The sequence below is a fragment of the Notechis scutatus genome, chromosome 6, assembly GCF_049901735.1.
Source record: "Notechis scutatus isolate UNSWTSFEM ecotype Mainland chromosome 6, rNotScu1.2, whole genome shotgun sequence".
Lineage (NCBI taxonomy): Eukaryota > Metazoa > Chordata > Lepidosauria > Squamata > Elapidae > Notechis > Notechis scutatus.
The window spans coordinates 52,240,245-52,264,216 of record NC_142014.1 but is presented as its reverse complement, the minus strand read 5'-3'; the positions used below and the strand labels follow the sequence as shown (position 1 = coordinate 52,264,216).

The following is a 23,972-nucleotide window of genomic DNA, read 5'->3' as shown; positions in this document are numbered from 1 at the left end:
TGCGCAGGGCTGCTCATAGGAAAGAACAGCTGCAGCAGCATGGGTGACTCGGGAGTAAGGCTGCAAGGTAATGGCCCCTCCTTCAGGAAGATAAAAGCCAGATGTGAATCAGACGTTCTTTGTAGGAAGCAAAAATGTTTTGAAACTCCAGCCTCGTGGACATTGCAATATCTTACTTGGTATTTGAAGACTCTTGTGTTGTGAAACATTGGTGAGGTTTGTGCCTATCAAAGTTAATTAGTTTGCAGCAGCCTTTTAACCGGGGATTCGTAAGACTCATTAAAAGGTATCTGTTCCCTTTGGTTATTGTTTGTTTTATTGGAGAAGGGTTTGGGTCAGAATATCAGCTCCATCTAAATCACTACCCCCAAATTAAGGGATTACAGGGTCATAAAAAAGGAGGTTTTTAAAAAATGATAATATTGTTTTGTGTATATATGAATTCTGCTATTAATTCTGCTATTGGTTGAGCCTAATTCTACTCTACTCAAGCTCTTGGTTCCTCAACTGATAAGTGTGCTTGCTTCAGTGCTGATACTATTTTGATCATGATTCAGATTTCTTTTTAAAAAATTTAAAGTTTAACTAATGGAACATTTGTTTGATAACTTATTTAAAAACCCATGTGTCTTTGGTGCTTAATGAAAAAAATATACCAAAGATGTGGGAAGTAGCTCTGTGATGGTATTCATTCATTCATTCATTCATTCATTCATTTCTATAGCCTCCTTTATCAGCCAGTGACTCTGTGCAGTGTACAATTCAAAGAAATAGATTATAATTAAAATACTAAAAATACATTTTAAAACAATAAAAACAAGAGAAAAATATAATTCTAAGCCAGTACATCTAAAACAATTTAGCTATGTTATATGCTATCCAAATTATAAGTTTATTGATCCTACAGTATTTTAAAGATGAATGGACATTTCAGTTAAAATTTGTATCTATCTTTGCTTTCTCCAAACACACACACACATACACTCATATATATATATATATAAATTCTGCTCTAATTGGAACCACTCTTAATCATTAGTTTGCAGAAATATGCACTGCAACTGTATCTCTGAAAGTGGTAAATTTCAGAATCCTGTGAGTTGATTATCACAAGGTTAAGGCAGGGGTGAAATTCAAAAATTTTCCCTACCCGCTCTGTGGACATGGCTTGGTATACTTGGTGTAATAGTAATAGCAATCAAGGGTGAGATTTTACTGATTCAAATAGTCCCTACCACCTCTCCTGGGCTGAGGTGATTTCACCCCTGGTTAAGGGGTACAAGAAAACATACCAATGAACTTCTAAATCTAGACGGTATCTACTGTTTACCCAACAAATAACAGCATAGTTGATATCTTGGGAATTTATGACTGATACAGTTAAGGATTTTACATGTAAGCAAGCCTTGTTAACAGAGCAACAAAGCACTGCTGTCACAATGTGATCAAGAAAAAATGTTATCATGACAGAAAAGAGAGTGACAGGGTCAGTAAACCCTCAATTTAGCCAGTATTTCTCTCACCTGTTGCAATCTGAAGATTCCTCACCATGATTTTTTTGACTCTGTAACTTCCAATGCATTTGTTTTGAGTTCAGGTCACTTCTTACTGCTTCTGTTACATATGCTGCAATATAGCAGGTTATGTCCTGCCTCATCTCCTCTGCATACTAATGAGTCTGTTTTGAAATCTGCAATATTGGAAAAAAATCTTCACCTCTCTTGTCCTTGTCCTACCTTTAATAAAATTCAGCAAAAGTCTTCCTGTTGTTATCATTTTGCTCTTCTTAGAACCTGCTGGCATGCCTGGTATCTGTTTTGCAGCACCTGTTTATATACCTATCTGTTTGTTGTTTAGAACATTTCAAGGCGAGACATAGCCAGTTATTCAGCTCCATGCATTACAAACAATGAACCCACCTCTACTAACATCATCACATTTTCAGTTGCAAAGAACTCAGCACAATTAAGCCATTGTCCATAATACTAGTAATCTAAACAAGGACTGGTATTACAAGCATAAGAACCTGGAATTGGCATGGTTACTGTAGTTTGATATTCCTGTGAAATGGCAAGAATATTGCTGTGAGTAATTTTGTAGACACTCCTGATAGCCAGACAGTGGAAAGAGAAAATGTAGGGAACAAGCAAGCTGTGCCTATGGAGAAATAAAATGAAATAGAACTGAGAACAAAAGTCAGGAGGAACCTTCCATTTCCATGCTTGACAAATAAACTAGCCAGATGTACTGTATGCAGCAGAAAGTAAAGCTGAGGAAGTTACTTCCTGAGTGGGATCTACTACTCAGTAGCATCCAAGACAATACATACTCAAGAGTACTAAGAGTATTGTAAATCATACATATTCAGATTTCACCCTATCAGCAAAACTAACCATAGTCCCCCCCCATCCCCTCCGCTCCCTGCCTCCCTCCCTCCCTCTCTCTCTTCCTCCCTCCCTCCCCTCCTCTCTCCATAGTCTGGAATCCACTGTGAATCAGGTAGTATGGGCATTTGCTTTTAAAGAGGGTTTTGATTGATTAGGATGACTGCTTTATATAATAAGCACTAATCTATGCAGCTCAGCCTAAACTAAGTTGATGTTCAGTTCAGAGGAGAGCAATATAAAAAAAAAGAAGTAGTGTTTTTTTTTAAAAGAAAGATCTGACATAAAATAAATATTAAAGAACATGAAATAGGTAACATTTTAATTGGTGGTGACAAAAGGGAGATGAGTGTCTGGATAATTACTTGCTAATAAAAAGCTCTCAACACAAGATATACAAGGAAAAAGTTATCCAGAGGAGGGAGAAGGAAGGAAAGGAACATTTAGACCTGAAAGTGTGTGTGTGTGTGTGTGTGTGTGTGTGTATTGTATTCTTTTTTATTTTTTTATTTTATTTTTAAAGTGTGTGTATTGTATTCTTCATTCATAACAATGTTTTCAATCTCAGCAATTTTAAGATGTGTGGATTTTAACTTCCAGAATTCCCACCCAGCTTTAGAGCCCTTTCTAAGCAGAGTCAGCCTATTGCCCCCAACAATCTGGGTCCTCATTTTACCCACCTTGAAAGGATGGAAAGCTGAGTCAACCTTGAGCCAGTGAAATTCAAAATGCTGAACAATCTGACTGACTGACAATCGGCAGTCAGCAGAAGCAGCCTGCAGTACTGCATTCTAACTACTGTGCCACCACGGCTCAATAATAATAATAGGCATCACCAGTCATGTTGCTCCTCCTGACAAAAAAAACTGGTGAAATCATAGTCCTCTTCTTAAGAACGTGAACTTCTCTCTTTAGCCCAATCCTAGGAAAATATGCAAAGGAAATTGCTTTAGGTCTTCTTGCCCAAGGCCCACAAATACCACACTTAACAAACATTGTGCCAGTCCTAAAACAAGGGGTAACTATGCAATGGCACAGTCCTACATATAAAGAAGGCCTTAATGAAAAATTTCCCGAAAACAAATTCTAGATATAAAAAAGAGAAGACAAGGGAAGGCAATAATATTTGGACTGAAAATTCCAAATAAAATTCATACAATCAGTTTTACTAGTTATTTACCACCTCTTTGAATTCTTGAATTTCAATACATTTTTGGGTTTTATTGAAGAAAGTGTAGTTAGACAGGGACCACCTGTTTCTCTTGATCAGAGTTTTTGGGTACCAAAAATCTAAAGCATTGGTATAAGAAAAACAAAGCCACATAGTTGTATAATAAATGGAAATAAAACCAGACAATTACCTACAAATATTTGGAAATGGCCTTTCATGCACAGAGCTCTTAGACTTCGCACCAGGAAGATATAGTTGAAACAATTTCAAAATTGTCAATGACAATTAAGTCTCTTCAGAACCAGAAGGATCATTGGCTACCATTGGCATTACTATAGGTCAAAGTCACCAATATTTTATAATAAAACACACCTGCTCATCTGATTATGAAGAAATAGAAATGGTCTATTTACTTACTGTGTAGCTACTTCATTGTCATTTCTATAAGAATCTGTGCAAGGATTACATATTGCACATACACACCCAGGGAGGACATAAGAATTTTCCTATCATGGTAGCTGAATTTTGTGTGGCTGCAAAAGTCCAAAAGTAATACATTTTCACTTCATTAATTTTATTTTCCTTGCTTTACTCTTTATGATCTTTGATCATATTCAGAGGACTCTTTCCTTCCTTTTATGGACAACTATCCTTTTGTGTTTGGGGGTTGTGGTTTGTGTTTGGGGCGGGTTTTTTGTGTGGGTGTGGATTGTTTTGGGGGGGGGATTGTTGGAATTGGGTTTATGTTATTTTTTAATATTTTCTTTCTAAGACTAAGAATGGAAGCCAACCCTCTGAGAGGCACACCACTACTATTGTCATCTTAAGTCCTATAACCTTCTCCAAAACAAAAATAGCCTGAAGTTGTGCTGCTGAAATTGGTCATTTTGCTGTTCCCAGTGTTGGGAGGGACATAAATGGGATGGTTGGGGAATATGGATTGCCTACTGCTGTTTTCAGATTAACTATTCCAAATAAACTTTAGTTCTGATTTTAAACTCTCAGTAGTGATTTCAGAAATATTTTCTGGAATCTTTTGTTCCTTTTGGCACTTAGATCATAAAGCAAGTGATGATATACTCTATTTTTGTATCTTTGAAAAAAATGGAGGACCTTTCTTGCCCAATAAAACTGTTTTTCTCAAGCTTTGTGGGTGGCTGTAATTATGAATTTCCATTCTTTAGCTTCTTACCTCTAGTTCCTGCTGATGTTTTGACTTTAATTTACGTATCACATTCACTGACAAGCATGTAGTGGCTTACAACACAAAAAAGAAATAATTTATTTGCCAACGTTTAAGTTGTAATTTAATATAATATGGATGGGGGATTGAATGGTTCTCAAGGAAGGCAGGGGAGGGTGTCCTATTTCATTGGTGTCGGGTAACAGGAGATACAGGAGACAAGGGAGAAGACAGGCATGGGGAACGAGACCTCGGTGTTTAATACCGATCTCATGTTCTGCCCCATTGCATTCACCCCATTTTCCTAGTCAGCAGATCTGTGGTGGCCCTGGCCTTAAACTGCTGCTTTTAAATGTGAGATCAGCCTGCAATAAGGCTAGCCTTATTGCTGATTTGATCCTCGAAGAGAAGGCTGATCTGGCTTATATAACTGAGACCTGGCTGGGCCCAGAGGGAGGCGTTCCTCTTGTAGAAATGTGCCCAGTGGGTTATCGAGCATGGCACCAATCTAGACCTCAGGGCTGGGGAGGAGGTGTGGCTGTTGTTATCAGAGAAACTCTAGTAGCCTCCAGAGGCATTGTTCAGCAAGTCCCCAGCTGTGAGACCCTTTTTCTTAGATTGGGCTCAAGGGATCAGGTGGGATTACTGCTGCTATACCAGCCTCCCTGCTGCATGGCAGCTTACCTACCTAGGCTCCTGGACCTCGCCGCAGGGTTGGCAGTGGAATTCCCCAGGCTTATAATTATGGGGGATTTCAGCCTGCCTTCTCTGGGGGCAGGGTTGGAGGTAGCCTGAGATTTCATAGAAACCATGACTTCCATGGGCCTGTCCCAGATTATCCAGAGCCTGACTATTAATAGTGGTCACACTTCTGATTTGTGTTGTTGTCGGAGCAGTGTCTATGTGACCTGGAATTGGTAGACCTGTCCTTGGTTCCCTTGTCATGGTCAGATCACAGTCTGGTGGCAATGAGTTTCTCAAAAGCTGCACCCCCTCCCGCAGGGAGGCAGGACCTATTAGATTTGTCCACCCCCATCGACTAATGGACCCAGATGAGTTCCAGAAGGAGCTGGGGTTATAACTGCAGATCTATTATGCAGTCCAGCTGAGCTCTTAGTCACTGTTTGGAATAAGAAGGTGACTAAGGTTCTGGATAGGATTGCACCCTTTGACCTCTCCTCACTCGTAGACATCTCTGTGCTCCATGGTATACAGAGGAACTGCGAGGGATGAAACACATGAGGAGACGTCTAGAGCGCCGCTGGTGGAAGACAGGAGATGAACTTGATTGAACATGAGTAAGAGCTGCTACTAAGGCCTACCTTGTGGCGATTTGTGAGGTGAAGTGTAAATAGTTCTCCACACTAATTGCATCTGCAGATAATTGCCCAGCGACCCTCTTTAAGGTGAGCCATCTCCTCCTAGGGAAGGAGGAGATTGAGGTCCACTTGAAGGGGCGCACTGAGGAATTTGCAGATTTTCTGGAAGACAAAATCACTTGACTTCGTTCCCAGTTAGATGCTGGCATAGTTGCTGGTCCAGTGGAAGCTCCTGAGGCAGGTTCTTGCTCTGTTATCTGGGAATGGTTTGACCCTGTTGCTCCTGAGGAAGTGGACAGGATCCTAGGGAGTATGTGTGCAAGCACCTGTATTTTAGACCCGTGTCCCTGCTGGCTTGTGAAAGCTTCCCAGAAGGTGACAGGCAGGTGGACTCTGGTGGTGATTAATGCTTCTGTACAGGAGGGGGCAGTGCCCCAGCACTTTAAGGAGGTTGTGGTCCACCCTCTTCTTAAGAAGCCATCGCTGGACTCCACCTGGTTGGATAATTTCTGACCTGTCTCCAATCTTCCCTTTTTGGGGAAGGTTGTTGAGAAGGTGGTCGTGCAGCAGCTCCAGAGATTTCTTGATGAAACAGATTATCTCAACCCCTACCAGTCAGGATTGAGGCCTGGATTTGGGACAGAAACGACATTGGTTGCACTTTTGGATGATCTCTGACAGGAGCTGGATGGGGATAGTGCACCCATCCTTGCTCTACTTGACCTCTTGGCGGCTTTTGATACCATTGACCATGGGATTCTCCTGGGATGGCTTCGGGGGATAGGGGTGGGAGGCCTTGTACTGTCTTGGTTCACTTCCTTCCTCTGCGGCTGCTCTCAGTCAGTGTTGATAGGAGGAGAGAGATCCAGCCCTCGCCCACTGCTTTATGGGGTTCTGCAGGGCTTGGTATTCCCTCTGTTCCTTTTCAACATTTATATGAAGCCACTGGGTGAGATAATCCATCACCATGGACTGAGGTATCACCAATATGCAGATGATACTCAGCTGTATGTCTCGGCCTGTGGTAAGTTAAGTGTTGCTGTGTCCCCCTTCTTGCAATGCCTGGAGGCTGTTAGGGGTTGGATGGGGAGCAACGGGTTGAAACTAAACCCTTGCAATACCGAGTGGCTCTGGGTTTGGGGTTTGTTGGCTCAGGGGAAATTACCACCTTTAGTCTGGGATGGGGTGGCACTACCCCAAACAGACCCTGTGCATAATCTAATTTTCCTGGACTGACAACTCCTGTTTGAAGAGCAGGTGGCGGTCATGGCCAGGGGGGCCTTTGCGCAACTGCAGGTTGTGCACCATTTATGCCCTTTTCTGGACCAGCGATTCCTACTCCCAGTCACTCATGCCCTGGTCACTTTCCGTCTTGATTATTGCAATGTGCTCTACATGGGGCTGCCCTTGAAGAGCATCTGGAAGCTCCAGTTGGTGCAAAATGCAGCAGCCAGCATGCTTTTGGGCAGACCCCAGTGTGCACAGGTGTCATCTCTCCTGCAGGAGCTGCATTGGTTGCCGATTTGCTTCTGGGTGCAATTCAAGGTGTTGGTTGTCACCTTTAAAGCCTTTCATGGCTTGGGTCCGGGTTATCTGAGGGAACATCTCTTGCCGGTCACATCCACCTGACCCATTAGAGCGAAGAGGCAGGGAATGTTGCAGGTCCCACCCCTGAGGGAGATACACCTGGTGGGACCCAGAAGAAGGGCCTTCTCCATGGTGGCTCCCTCTCTCTGGAATATCATTCCCCCAGAGGTTAGAATGGCCCCCACCCTAGCAGTCTTCTGAAAGGCACTGAAAACCTGGTTTTGCCAGCGGGCCTGGGGAACCCAGAGAGGGATGGAGCCTATCAAATGGCTAGTGTGATCTCATGTCGTCGGGGCGGGGGGTGGGAGTTTGGTTTTTTTTAAAAAAAATTCCAAATTTTGTTCTATTGTACTTTACTATTTATTTGGGGGCTTTTGTTAGTTTTTTTATTGTTTTTTATTTTTATTTTTTGTTTTAAATATGGTTTTACATTCTGTAAGCTGCCTCAAGTCGCCATGGGTGTATAGGCGGCAATATAAATTAACTAAATAAATAATAATTAAATGCAAATAAGCAATAGTTTTTTTCAACAATACTTCAATTATCCATTTCATGCTTTTCACGTTGCTTCTCTTGAATCATATTCTGTTTGTTCGTTTTTCTTTCAATCCTTATCTCTGAGTTTCTTGTTTTCCACTTTCTTTTTCTGGTTTCTTTTGTTTATTCAGTCCTCTGGATATTCTTTTCTTTTTCCTCAGCTCCTTGAGTGGACTCATTTTCTGGTGTGAAAAGGTCATTTAGAAAAAGATAAACATGTACACAATTGGCTAGAAAAACCCATTGCAAGATGGAATAGAGAGTGAGCAGGAACAAATGACCTTTTCTGTGATGGACAGGGAAGCATGACTTTTAAAACATCACTTCCTCACTATGGTACAGAAAGAACAAAACAGTAGCTACAGAATGTCAGTGGAAGGAAGGAGAACAATCCATTCTTATATTCTAGATGCTACATTCAGTTTCTCAGGGTTACTCACATAATTGTTTGGATGGAATCAAAATGAGTACAGTATCTTTCATTTTTTTTTCTTTTTACCAAATTCTGTTGTCGTACATTTGTGTGTACAGTTCACACATATAAATAGGTGTACATCTAAGCAGAAAGCAGTATCAAGTACTTGTATTTATGTTGGGACAGTGCTACATTTTTTATTTCTAACTTTGTAATTTAGTTTGTGCTTGCAGTAATTTCTTGATATAGTTTATTATGTTTGCCAAATGGAAGAGAGCAGAGGTTTTCAAACATTTTTAAGTTGTAGAACTGATGGTTTTTTAAAAAATCAGAACACCCCCAATTAAGAGCAAAATTATAGAGACAGAAAATTGGTTGAGCTAAAGTGACCTTTATTTCCCTTAATTTCTTAGTCATTTCCAGAACCCTAGGGTTCCATGCAGCACAATGTGAAAAACTCCCAGGAATTCTCATTAACTTATACAATTACATGTAAAAAAGGCAGTGTGTGGGAGGGGGCTTCAATTGCGTGGTTGTGACACCATTCTTAATTTTTTAAAAGCCTTTATGTCCCTCTCTGGCTGAAAAAAACAAAAAATAGAAAGCATTCTACAAAATAATTGTCCAAATTGAAGACAAAAGTATCACTCCAAGTGATTATAGGCAATTATAATTCCCCAATTAAACTAAAGACAACTTCTTCTTTCCCCATTCACTTTTTCAAAGATCAACATGAAAAGTAAAATGCAAAATATGTTGTAATGTGATATATGCTGTGAAGACTGATGTCAGAATGAAAACTGATATTTATATCCATAAAAATATATATCTCATCGTGAAACTCTTTTCCTGAATCATTGCACATCAGCCAGAAAAACTACGCACTCTCTCTCACACACACACAGTGTTATATGTCATAACATTTTGCAAAGAGTAGGTGCACAGCATTATTCTCCGAAAATGAAGAATTCCAAAGCTGCCTCTCCTGACTCTTCTGCTCCTTTGAAAGATCTTAAAACACAAAGCTAAAATAGAATCACAGAATTGTTTAGAATAGGTAGTTCTGGTTTTAATAAGGAAATTTTAGTTTAGCTAAAAGTAAGAGGTAACATATTCACTCTCTGGGGCACATTGTTTGGAGTGTTTCTAGATGCAACTGCCTTTCAGGATACATACTTTAATAAAACAGTGTAATATCCACTGTGTACAATGAAATATATACCAGTTACAGGTTATAGGTTAAATCTGAAAGGTCCCATATGTTTCATCATTTTTGAGTCTATCATGGATGCGTGCCACAAGCCACCCTACAATATTGCTACTGTAGTAAAACTGGGAAATCATACTACCATTTCAGAGTTAATGTTATGAAATAGAATATAACTTTATTATGGTCATAGACCAGCAATTGACATCACTATTTACAATATATATATATATAAATAGTACTGACACATTATAATACATTAATAGTGGATAATAACATCCCTGTTAAGAAAATGTGTGTGTTGTGGCCCACCGGCAGCTGACAGAGCTGGCAGCAGAGTTGGACAGTAGTGAGGAGGTTGGGGAGGAACCTGAGCTGGGCCTGGAGGCTGAGGAAGATCCAGAGGAGGGCGCTGCATCAAAGGCAGAGATGGGGCCAGGGCAGGCTGGCAGTCAGCAGCTGCCTTCGGGTTAAGACTGCATTGATGCGGGGGAACTTATGGAACTGGTTCCCAGCCTGCGCATGCACAGAGCTAGCAGAAGACAAGAACAATTGAGAAAGCAGGGTCTACTTAGGAGTAAGGCCACACCTCAGAAATGATTGGCCCCTCCCATAGGACATTAAAGAAGAGTGAACAGGACATGAAACAGGAAGCAATTACCGTATTTTCCGGACAATAGAGCGCATCAGAATATAAGCCGCACCCACTAAATTTTAAAAGAAAAAAATATTTTTACATATATTAGCCGCACCAGACTATAAGTCGCAGATATATACGTTGTGAAATGAGATATTTTAACAGAAAGATTTCATAAATGTTTATTTACATACCTTAATTGTTTCCAAACGGTGCCTGTAACATGGCAGTAAAACGGCTGAACGAACAAAACAGAAAAGTCATTAATGTTTTTATTCATCCTCCTCCTGTGCACTGAAACCACTGAAGTCGTCTTCTTCAGTGTTGGAGTTGAAGAGCCTCAGAACATCTCCGTCACACACCTTTTCAGTCTCTCTGTCGGTGCCGCTCTCAATGTCACTTTCATCTCGAGGCACAGTTACCGATGAAGTTGTGCTGTTCTCTCCATGCAGCAGTCCAGCCTTTCGAAACCCCTTGGTGATTGTGGATTCTTTCACACTGCTCCACGCTGTTAGGATCCACTGGCCGACCTCAGAAAAGAATGCTCTTCGCATGCGGCCAATTTTTGTGAATGATTTCTTGCCGCTGGTCATCCAAGCCTCCCAGTCACCTCGAAGTGCCGCTTTAAATGCACGATTCACACTGATGTCTAGTGACTGCAAAAACTTAGTTGTACCTCCAGGAATCACAGCTGGAATTGAGTTTGTTCTCTTGATGGCTGCTTTCACAGAATCTGTTATATGGGCCCTCATACTGTCCAAAACAAGCAATAATTTTTTCCAGTGAAAAAATCCTCCCGGGCGCTTACTGTAGCACACTGTCAGCCATTCAGCCATTAGGCTTTCTATCATCCACCCATTTTTGTTAACTTTAACGACTATGCCTTTTGGGAGTTTTTCTTTTGGCGTAGTCACCCGCTTAAAAATCACCATCAGTGGAAGCTTCTGTCCGGATGCGGTGCAGCTCAAAACACACGTAAAATGCGTTCTCTCGTGGCCAGTTGTTTTCACCATAATGGATGATGCTCCTGTCTTGTTAACAGTTCTAGTTAGAGGCAGGTGAAATGTTAAAAGTACTTCATCTATATTTATGATATTGTCTGGTCTGATGGAATTCTCGGCTAGTTTTGTTTCAATAAATTTGTGGAAGTTTGCAACTTTTTCCTCGTAGTCAGAAGGGAGTTGCTGACAGACAGTTGTCTGCACCCTGATGGACAGATCTTTTCGTCTCATAAATCTACAACACCATGACGGTCCACCTTTAAAATCTTCAATACCCATTTCGCTGGTGATTGTTTTAGCTTTCAGCCGGATCTGCACAGTGAATACACCTCAGCCGTCTGCTCTCTGTGTGTTCACCCAGTCCTCAAGAACATTTCAAGTTTAGGCCATCTGCTTTTATGACCTCTGAAAGCCTTTGTTGTCCTTTGGCATTGAATCAGTTCTTCACGCTGCCGTCTCCAATGTCTCACCATTGATTCGTTAACGCCAAGCTTATGTGCAGCAGCTCTATTTCCTTCCTGGATAGACAGATCGATTGCTTTCAACTTAAAAGCTGCATCATATGCTTTTCTTCATGTACTTTCCATGATGAGGGTGTGAAAAATATTTTGCATTCACGCGTGTCGTGCTGCTTGCGTTGAGCGCACCAAAAACTACCGGTAGTGTCTTCTTCTTTGCATTGACCTCTTGCGTCTGTCACGTTTTTGTGCCCCCTGATGGCAGTTAGTGAAGAAAAATCTATAGATAAGCTGCACTGTTGTACAAGCCGCAGGGTTCAAAGCGTGGGAAAAAAGTAGCGGCTTATAGTCTGGAAAATACGATAGTTTATTTGGTCGGTTCAAGCTTTTCAAAATTCTGTTTGACTCTGTGTCAAGTTTGGTCTCACCCTGCTTCTGTCAATTACTTCTCAGGCCGCATTCCAAGTGTGATAAGGTGGGGGTTTATAAACATTCTCCTGGAAGACTGTTTGTGAAGCCTGGCTGGCTGTGAATGAACGTAATTCACAGCTGTGGAAATAAAAGAGGTTATGCCGGGATTAAAATTGTGTTTTATGCTTTCTAAGGAAGCCTAGGTCAGAACAACATGTTCTCAAACAGTTAGGGACACTCCCTGGTTTATGTGAGTAGAGAGCCAATAAGTATGTGAGTAAATATCATTTTCCAAAAATTGTTAGAGATATCTCCAAAAATTGGCACAAGTTGACAGCTATAATTCTGTAACCAATTTTTTTCTGGTAGACATTGCAACAACACAGAATTTTGCCACTGCATGCATAATAGCTGGGTTTGAGTCCTGGAGGAGAAAGCCTACATAAAAATTGTCTGCCCTCCCTGGCAATCTCTCTAATAAGGAGGGAATATACATTGACCTATAAACTCTGTATAACTTACAGTACAATAAAACATGTGAGATATCTTCGACTTCTCCTTTACCACATATGCATACTTGTTTTGCTATTGGTATTTTCTTATAACTGCCCTGAAGGTGTGCTGAGGAGAGAATATTAAATCTGGCTCTGAAGAAAGCTATTCTTTGTTTTGGGAAGATCAGATCATTTAGATATCTTGCCGATTCCCACACTCCCTGTTTGATTTTGTCCCTACTGTGAAGAGGCAACCTATTTAGTTCTTCTTGGAACTCCATGTCCTTCATTCTATTGATTACTACTTGCTTTGCTTGATCAAAGCCTAGGGACATTAAGAATACCAGTGAGAGTCCATAAGAGCCCAGCTTATGGTCTATCACCTGTTTCCAGGAGAAGGGGTAGTTATCAGTCAGCGTAGGAGGTCAGTCCCTCTGGAAAGAAATGCATTTTTAGCCAATGAATGATCATTATCTTCCAGACTCTTACCTAGAGTTAATGTTATGAGTTTCATTGTTTTTGCTTTTTAAGTTTGGCAACTGCATGCAACTTTGGACAGATGTTCAGAAATGCTTGTTTTCAATAACATTTATGTAATGTACAAGCCATGAACCTCAATATTAGGGCTACAGTGGTTACTTTAAGTTCAGGAGAGATTGTGTTGGACAAGTATGATGATTTAAAAATAAACATGGTGTCTTGCAGCTCCCCAGTTGAAAAATAGGGGAATAAATTTGCTTTCTGTAGTTACTTCTTATCCCCTCCCCAGATGAGGCAAACAAGATTCTACTGATTTATAAACACTAACTCTGTAATTAGTGGAAATCATGGTCATCCCAAAATTAATGTAAAGGAATATATGAAAAAAGTGAAATATTAAGGAAAAAATAACTTCAGAAAAATGAGTTGGGGATTAGGGAAAATACTGAGAGGAACTGGTAAGCCAAAGCAGTCTTTCCCTAACTGTTGCCCTTCATAATTACTCAACTAGATTTCCAGTTGAGACACTTGAAGAGGAATGTTGTCTCTGTGATCACAGGGAGGTAAAAGGGAAGCACTTCATGCTAGGAATTTCTCACTGCTATCCAAAATGGCTGGTTTTAAAGAAATAATAATAATAATGCAGAAAGCTTTATACTTTGCCTATTTCTTAAAAGTAAATTGTATTATTGCAGTGTACATTCCTAAGCTTCAGTCCTATGAATGCTCATGTTGGAGCAAGCCACATTGAAACTGACTTAAGAGCTTGAGTGGTTGTGTGTCTCTGTGTGTTCCATATTGCTAGAGAAACATGGAGCAGAAGGAAAGTGAGTCAATCATCCCCACTCTCCTCTAATTCTGTTTTTTGATTTTGTATTTTGGGGAATTGGAAATTGCAATCAAATCTCTGGCATGGGAAAGTGTGCCATTTCCTTATGTACACCCTTTTTGCCATATTAGTGTAATATTCAAATTAGTGTAATTATAATTACTATAATTCAAATTAGTATAATGTCACTGATTGCTATTCTACAGTGAAATGTGGAATTGAAATAGGAAACTATGGAGAAAATAAATGCTTTTGGGCAGCAGTTGTCAAAATCACTTGATGAAATAAAGGGGTGTTTTTGTGAACAAAACATTCAGGAACTGGGTTTGGTAATGCTGAGAAAAAGATTGGAAGGCAGGTAGCTAGGGAACTGATCCTTCTGTTCATTCAACTAAGTAGAAGTGCACTTTCCTATTTCAATGGGTGCATGTTATTCAGTTTCCTGGATGGGTTTGAAGTAGCCTTTCCCAAATTGGTATCCACCAAATGTAATTTCCATGATTTTAACCATGATTTTCCATGATCTAATACATCTAATGCATATTTCATTATCACAGCGAATGAGAATAATAGGAATTATAATCTCAAACATCTGGACTAGGAAAGGAGAGTGTAAAAATCGTGATCCTGATCCTAATTTTCTATGTACCCAAGTTTAATAATTTTATTCACCAGCTTTAAGTAAGAAACATGGAAAGACTAATAATTATTCTGGGCAGAACACTTCTAGTTCTGAAAGCTACTTCACACATTTGATGAAATGAGCTGCAGCTAATGAAAACTTATGCCTTATAATAAAATGTGTTAGCGCTAAATGTGCTATCAGACACTCTGGTTCTTTCATTTCTGGTTTCTATACTGTTGTAATCCCAATCTATATAATTCACATATAAACTAGAAACAACATGAGTGACACAAATTCAGTAAAGCATAGAATTTTGCTATAGATTTCATAGAATATTATAGGTATATTATATCATCATTATCATCACCATCATCCCTTTCATCTATAAGTTCAAGGTGATATACATACCACTTCTTTTCCAAATTTATTACAAGGTTAGCAATGAGAGAATGACTACCTAACATTCATCCAGTTAATCTTGATGATAAAGGACATTTAACAACTATGTTACACTGGTTATCATGCTGTAGTTCACAAATAAAACAAATTCCCATTGGATAAAACAACTTCCAATGGACCCTACATTATCACTTTCTAAAATACTGTATTTATGTGGACTAAGTATGAGGGCTTGGTACCTTCCAGATTAGGTTAAATATCAGAAAGCCCTATCATGCCGTGTAACACAAGCCACATTTTCTTTTGTTTCCTCAGCTGAATTTTGCACCCACTTTCTGGGTTAACACTCTTTCTTTTCCCGTTGGTACATTTTAACAGTTCACGGCTTACTGCTGCCTAATTCATGCATGTTGATATTCTTTCTAGTAATTTGTTAGACCACCTGAGCAAGTACAGGTAGTCTTCAATTTATAATCACAATTGAGCCCAAAATTTATGTTGCTAAGTGAGAAATTCGTTGAGTGAATTTTACCCCATGTTACGAGTTTCTTGCCACATTTGTTAAGTGAAATTGTTAAGTTAGTTAAGTGAATCTGGCTTCTCCATTGACTTTTCTTGTCAGAAGGTTGCAAAAGGAGATCACATTACTCTGCAACCTTCATAAATATGAACCAGTTGTCAAACATCCAATTATAAATCACATGACCACAGGACTTCTACAATGCTCATAAGTGTGAAAAATGGTGTTAAATCACTTTTTTCAGTGCTGTTGTAACCTTGAATGGTCACTAAATGAACTGTTGTAAGTCAAGGACTACCTGTAATGAGGAATTATTATGATAATAGGGTCAATTATGTTGCTAGTAGATAAACGCCAGTAGAAAGAATGGACAAAATCAGAGTGGGAATAATAAAAGATGAAGTGAGTCCTTCTATCCTCCCAAAATGGGAAAGCATAAACCTGATGCTTTCCATGTGTTTTAAGAATTGTAATTCTATCATCATGAAGTTTTGTAGCCATACTAACATTAAAAAAAAATCCAGTGATTACAAATATACTTCAAATTATATTGCTGCAAAACAGTGTCGTGGAATTTGCACAAGCAATGACCATATCATAAAGTAACAATGGAAATATTTTGAGTTATATCATGAAATCATCATAAATGATTACTGGGCCAACATCTACTTCAAAATTAGAGGAACTTCCACAGTCCTCAGCCTTCAAGTAGTAAGGAGTTAAATCATTTTTTTAAAAAATGAATAAATTTCCAGATTAATAGACACTGCAGTGCTGGAGTGAAAGACCACACAAATTAGAAAGGAGATTAATTAAAAAGGGGGAAGAAAGGAGGGGAAAATATCAGTATTCATTAAATGTTGGAGAGATGCAGGGGTGGGCTGCTGGGGGTTCACAGGGGTGTGGGAGAGCCCCTACTAAGATTCTGTGCAGTTCGGAGAACCCCCAAATCCCACTCCTGGCTGGGCTCCCCACCCCACCCCATCCCACACCTCCTAGGAATCCCCACGCGGTCCATTTTGGATGCAGGTAAGTGCACAGCATGCGGGGAGAGGGAAAAAAAGTTTGGGAAGGCTGGAAATGGGCCTGTTTCCGGCTTCCAGAGAGCCTCTGGAGCCCACGGAGGCCATTTTCGCCTTCCTGGAGGCTCAAGGAAAGCCTCTGGAGCCTGGGGAGGGCAAAAATGCCCCCCTTCTGCCGTGGTGCAGGAGGCCGAGTAGGTCAAACCCACCATGGCCACGCCCACCAAGCAACTGAGCAGAGAATCCTTTGCTAAAATTTTTGAAGCCCATCCCTGGAGAGATGGTAGCCTTAGAGATTTACATTCATTGTACACTTGGAGGAAGATATTTGAAAGGCTCCAAATGCCCCTTTTTAAATGCAGGTGCTCCCATTTCCTGTATCCCATGCAGAAAAATATGTGACATTCCCTAAATGCATTTGATGTCTTGGCTTCTTTCTTTTGCCTATAGCCAGAGGAGCTGACAAATATTTTGGAAATTTGCAATGTTGTGTTTACCAGCATGTTTGCCCTGGAGATGATTTTGAAACTTGCCGCCTTTGGTCTCTTTGATTACCTTCGCAACCCATACAACATTTTTGACAGTATCATTGTCATCATCAGGTAATGACAATTCAAATCTCTATTGAATCAATAATGAAATGTTGCATAACAGCAGTGGATGAAATTAGGTAGCTTCTTGTCATCCAAATTAGAGTAGATCAGAGTTAAGTCGTATCTACTAATTGTAAGTATGTGTGTGCCCACATCTTCATAATTCATATTATTTTTAAACAAATCCATTTTGCACAAGGACAAGGACTGGGATTGGCAAATGAATAGTAGTGATGAATTATGTTTACATCAATATTTTGAACTAGCCTTTTAAATTAATATACTATAATTATCCAAAATTTTGTGTAGAGTCAGGCAACCTGAATATTTGATTATATGTCAAATTTTCCCACTAGATTATCTGTTACATTCAGGATAGCCTATGTTTACTTATTATTAATTTTTTTATACTGCCTTTACTGTTTTTTATAAATAAGGTAGTAAACATACATAATACTTCTTCCCCTCCTATTTTCCTCAGAACAATAACCCTGTAAGGAGAGTTGGGCTGAGAGAGGCTGGGCCAAAATCACTCAACCAGATATTTGCTCTGTAAATGAATGCTGCCAACTGTGAAAGCAATAATATTATGTTAAATCCAGTTTTATAGTGCTGTATTATAGAATCAGCATAACAAACAATTTGTGCAAAATTATAAATATAACTAGAGGTAGTGCTTGTTTAATGACCATAATTGGGACCAGCAATTCTGTTGCTAAGCAACCAAGTTGTTAGGCAAGACATTACGTGACTGAGACTCGTGATTTTACTGCCAGCTTCTCTATTGATCTTGGTTGTCTGAGATTAGTTATGAAGCATGCAGATAGTGATCACATGACTATGGGACGCTGCAACCTCAGTAAATGCTTACTGTTGCAAAGCACACAAATCTCAGTCATGTAACATGTGGGGGCACTGTGATGGCCATAAGTGCTAGGACCTGTCATAAAAGTTATTTTTTTCAGGACCTTTGTAACTTTGAACAGTTGCTAAAGAGGGCATTTGTTAAAGCAAGGTTTACCTGTAAAGTAAAATATTATTCCTAGATATGGCATTCACTTTCTATCTCTTCTTTCTATGTTCAGAATTCCTGTCTTTATAAACCTACACAACTGCCTTAATCTATGGTCAAACAATGGTATTTCCTCTGCATGTAACCACAGTCATCTGTTTGAATATATTTAAAAAGAATTAGATGAATGTTTTTGTGTCTCTAGATATAGAGGCTACTTTGCTTGATGGAAATGGCAGTCTTAATTATTGATCAGACACATACATACATTGAAGAATCAATGGTGTGGTGTGGTAGGAAAGGGCTTTGGAAATTATCTGATTCATTCCAGTGCTCAGTGTGAGAACCATTCCTATCCCTGATAGATGGTTGACCAGCCTCACTTTCACCAATTCCAATTAAAGAGTGTCCAATGTCTTCCCCCAGGCAATCTTTTTCATTGTTGAAAAACTCTTACCATGAGGAAACTTTTCCTGATATCCCACTGAAATCCATTTCCCCATAATTTAATTTCTGTAGTTTAAACCCATTGTGGTGTCTTCAGGAACAACTCTGAAAAAAATCTGCCCTGTCTTCTATATGACAGCCCTTCTAATGCTTGAAGACAGTTATCATGTCTCTGTAGACTCCGCTTCTCCAGACTAAACATACTCAATGCCTCCAACCATTTGTCTTACTTTTTGTTTCTTTCAGGACCCTAATTAACTTGGCTGCTTTCTCTGGACAGGTTCCATTTGTCAATGTATTTTCTAAATTGCTGTGCTCAGAATTGAATGTATTGTGGTCCAATCAAAGCAGAATAGAAAGAAATAACTTCTCTTGATCTTGACACTATACTGAGCAATGGACAGTTTTGCCTCCAGCTTCTTCACCTTCTCTTATAGCAAGGCTGTAAGCCTGAACGTGCAGCATGTTTAATTATTGTCATCTTTAGGGAAAGAAACAAACATGGCACAGCTTTGCAGGTCACAAGAATAGTTCACATTCTTTATATGAACAGTAAAAATTTTTTAAAAAGCCTCTTCTTTAAGTTCATCCACAGCTCCATTTGTTTATTCAGTTTGTTCTCTTCGAACTGCTTCCTTATATTTTTTTCTGAAGTTGCTTCAAATAGGTTGGCAACAAATGATGCTCCAGTGGGCAATTAGTAGTGTATCAGAAACATTCGGGAAACAGTAATCTGTGGTCTCCCTAATTCATCTTCCCTTTGATCCGTTTTCTCTTTTATTCTTCCCTGCCAAAATCCTTTGCTATTACTCTTTGTTCAATTAATGAACTTGCTTATTCATCCTCTTCATTTCGTCAAATCTATTTATATCTATAGATATGCACCCACATGCGTACACATACAGAAAAACATATCCCACATAATTATATTCTTAGATAAAACCACACACAAGCACACAATTTATTCAAAAGTATATTTACAAAATATATTTTGATCACAAATGCTTACGTCAGATATTGTTCTAGTTGGATCAGTTTGGACCTTCCAGGTCTTCTGGATTTCTCACCTCCCATATCAGTGGCCTTTCTAGCTAGGATTTATAGAAGATCAAGAAAACCTTTGGATTATACCAAAACAATTGAATTATAGTTACCAGTACATTTGATGGAAAAATTACACCTCTCTTACCCTCACAAATGTTCTCATACATAGAGTCAGTTTGGAACCTAAACCTAATGAAAGATGACTGAATGAAATCGGTTGTTTATTGAATCCCTTTTATTATTTTTCCAATCTCATTATGGTCTTAGCAGTTTCTCTCTCACTTTTGTGTGTCCTCTTCTGATTGCTTTTATTTGTAGCATCTGGGAGATCATAGGTCAGGCTGATGGTGGCCTCTCAGTGCTGAGGACATTCCGGCTATTGAGAGTGCTGAAGCTGGTGAGATTCATGCCTGCCTTGAGACGTCAACTTGTGGTACTGATGAAGACAATGGATAATGTAGCAACCTTCTGCATGCTCCTCATGCTCTTTATCTTTATCTTCAGGTAGGAAGATGAAATGCATGCTGAAGACAGTTGGGCCTGTATAGGATGTGGTTAGCTTTTCCTAATGGAAGCAGAAAGATACCAAGGAACTAACAAGTGAACATGGAAGGTTAATATAGGGTGGGCTCCTTTTCTAGTTTAAACACTGAGAAAGGAAAATGTCAGTAAAGGCAAATTAAATCTCTGAGCCTAAACCTGATTTCCCCATTTTGAACGCTTTCCAGATGTGCAGCTCAAATTGCCAGAGTTTTCAACAATAGTTATGCTGGCTGGAAATAGAGAGAATTCAACTTCATATATCCAGGAGTGCCCTAAGCCATCAGAGCAGTTTTAAGCTGTAATGGGCTGATACCAGCTGCACAATTAATACATGTAGTTAGTACATTTATTCATTTATCTAGAGTCTGGAAGACAAAGCAAGAACTCAAGGAAATAATAAAAAATAAAATAAAACCCTTATAGTCACATAAGATTAATGGAATAAAAAAGATGTTAATCGCTTTATGAAAAGCAAGGAGGGGAAACAAGTTCCAGAGCCCTAGGGTTGGTACAGAGAAAGCCTGCTGCCTGATCCAAGTCCAGTAAACTTATTATATAGGGGGACTGTAATCAGATTTTGTCAGGATGACCAGACTGGTTGAACAAAATCCATTTTGGCAAAGCAATATCGTGTACATTCAGATGCTAAACTGTGCACCAGTGAGTTGTGTTGGCTACAACCTATCCTCTGCCTGCTAGACCAGCTGTAGCTTTTACCCATGTGGAAGTCCAGGACATCAGTGCAGTTTATAAAAGAAGGATTTTGGCTATAGCATAATCAGATGTTGACTCCTTCAACCTTAGATCAAAAGAAAGGGAAGTTAATTATAACTAAGACCAGTCTTTCCTAATCTGCTTTTCTGTAAATGTCCTAGACCAATGTCCTCCTGATATTTTGAATTACAATCTCTATCATACTATACCAGTATGGTCATACTGGATCAATATAGTCATTCTGGTTAGGGGTTCTAAAAGGTGGAATCTGAAATATCTTGAGGTTCTCAGAGAAGGGATGCTGAGTAATATTGTATTAATGTCCACTAGCTAGTTACCCTTAGTGCCTTCTGTTCAAGAACAATTACATTTTTCAAGTATTTTTTCAGTTTAGCCAAATTTCTTTGCCTTTAAATTAAAAAAATGCAATAAGGCTAGGAGATTAATAAATGAACAGTTAAAATATGAATGAAGAAAATCAAAATAAATCTCACAATACTCCAAGATAACCAATAAGTTTTGCTATCGTGTTGTTTTTACTACTAATGTTGGGTTGAGAAATGAAGTTGTTGGGTTGTTTTCAGGATATATCTGACCAATGCCATCAGTTATGAACACCAGAGATTCCATTTTGATCCTATTTCATAGGGTTGATTTACATTTGGGGAAACGCATAAAGATTTCCCTAGATGTTTTGAAATGGAATAATAGAATGTAAAAATTTTAGATAATCATTACTTAAGAATTTGAAAATAAGCAGACATTGATTGATGCTTTATAGCTTGCCTTCAAAAGTTATGAGTGCTCCATCACTGGAGGCTTTTAAGAAGAAACTGCACAACCATTTGTCTGAAATGGTTTAGGGTCTCCTAGATTGGACTAGAAGAACTGCAAGGTCCCTTCCAACTGTGATATTCTATGTTCTTTTAAAAACCATAAAAACATTTTTCTTCCCTACAGCATCCTTGGAATGCACATCTTTGGTTGTAAATTTAGTCTTAGAACTGACACCGGAGACACAGTCCCTGACCGGAAAAACTTTGACTCCTTACTTTGGGCTATTGTCACTGTATTCCAGGTAAGTTCAAAGTAGGGTAAGGAACAAAGAAGAGATAGAATTTAAACTTTCAATCTTCTTATCATAGAACCATATTCCATTGTGTTTCCATAAAAGAGAGCTCATGTAGACCGATAATGAAACCTACTGACTTTCGCAAGCAGAACTGTCCTTCCTATTGTATCTTTCATACTGCAGTAATCTGTGGGTATCAATCCTTTCCAGAGAGTGCCACTGACAGTGGCATAGTACAATATACAGGCATATGCTCATATAAATCATGTCATGATTGCATTCTTTCCCATGTTATGCAAAATATTAGAATAGTAATATTAGAAACTTTTCCTGTTGGAAAATATTTTGATAGTATATCTTGTTTTTTAACCTATTTATTTACTGGAAATACATATCTCATATTTCTGCTAAATGCATTTGTCCTGGACTTAACTATATAACCTTAAACTTTACCACTCAGATCTTGACACAGGAGGATTGGAATGTTGTACTTTATAATGGCATGGCCTCAACCTCTCCATGGGCATCGCTTTATTTTGTGGCTCTCATGACCTTTGGAAATTATGTTCTCTTCAACCTACTGGTGGCGATCCTAGTGGAGGGATTCCAGGCAGAGGTGAGTTGCTACAGCAATTGCTTTCAGGAAGGTCAGTTGCAAATAAGGAAGAGATTCAGGATCAGATTTCCAATGCCTTATAAGTCAATCCTTGCCAACTAGGCATTGTTTTGAACAGCTGTTATCACTCCCACCAATACATACAGTTTCCATGGGTGGTGCTATTGGGAGCTAAATTCTTTACACGTTTGATAAATACAGAGTGGAGGGAGATTGTTTTAAATCATGTTTTGTTGGGAGTGATCGTGGAAAATTATGACTACCAATTCATGAGTATATGACATCTAAGGATAGAAAAGACATGCATTTGGAATAGAATTTAATGAACTCAATTTATTTTCTTGCCTTTTAAAATCTGCATTGTGATGCAGTGCTCAGATCAGAAATGCATACACAAATATTATTCTTCATTTAACAAATTTATATGGCTGTTCATTCCTCAGAGTGACTAGTCAACAAGAAACAAAACAAAGCAAAAAGAAACCTTACGGGCTGACTGTCAAACCCTTTTTATCTCCCAAGATGGGCACATCCAAATATCCAGGGGGGGAAGTAAGGTTCCTAATGCCTTACAAAGAAACTAGGAGGGTCATAGCAAATTGCATCTGGAGGTGAAGGGGACATTCATGGAGGTAGATGCTACCATGGAAAAGGCACACTTTGTAGGTCCAGCCTGATGACATTGGCACAGAGAAGAGACCTGTAGCAGGCCCAACCTGAAGGAGCATGTGGGAATTATAGTATCTTCCAAATGTTTATATTAATTGGATCCAGATTATAATATGTACACATTTTCAAATGAACTTTAAAAAATATAGATGCTGTTCTAGTAAACATTATAAAAAGAAAAAGAGAAAATTGAGCCATTCAGACATCCCTTCCTACTTAATAATCTGAATGCTATTGTTTCTTTCATGGAGTGGTATATTATACAATTATTTCCATAAAGTATTTTTTCACCTTTGCAATTCTCTGAAATCAAAGGGAAATCACTCTGTTTGCTCTCATGATGCTCACAATTCCCAGGTCTTTGCATTTATTTTCCCAATGCAGGGTGATGCTAACCGTTCATATTCAGATGAGGACCAGAGTTCATCAAATATTGAAGAATTTGACAAGTTCCAGGATAGTTCAGGTATTAGCAGGGAATACACAATGTGTATGTCTATATAAAAGCATATAATCTTGGAAAATATTCTTCCTTCCTTCCTTCCTTCCTTCCTTCCTTCCTTCCTTCCTTCCTTCCTTCCTT

At 39.1% G+C, this 23,972-nt stretch overlaps 1 protein-coding gene and 2 pseudogenes across 2 annotated transcripts in view; all 3 read left to right on the top strand.

The window, feature by feature from the left end:
- The window catches only part of CACNA1I (calcium voltage-gated channel subunit alpha1 I), a 175,465-nt gene that overhangs the window by 90,183 nt on the left and 61,310 nt on the right, over window positions 1-23,972 (top strand). For both annotated transcript variants that reach the window (XM_087968295.1, XM_087968294.1), the window contains exons 9-13: window positions 17,130-17,281; window positions 20,094-20,279; window positions 21,993-22,110; window positions 22,565-22,720; window positions 23,774-23,855. In XM_087968295.1, coding sequence (XP_087824421.1) covers window positions 17,130-17,281; window positions 20,094-20,279; window positions 21,993-22,110; window positions 22,565-22,720; window positions 23,774-23,855 — 694 coding nt within the window. The remainder of the gene's footprint in view (window positions 1-17,129; window positions 17,282-20,093; window positions 20,280-21,992; window positions 22,111-22,564; window positions 22,721-23,773; window positions 23,856-23,972) is intronic.
- Window positions 5,078-5,819, top strand: LOC148130220 (uncharacterized; annotated as a pseudogene).
- LOC148130219 (uncharacterized) lies at window positions 5,943-6,735 on the top strand (annotated as a pseudogene).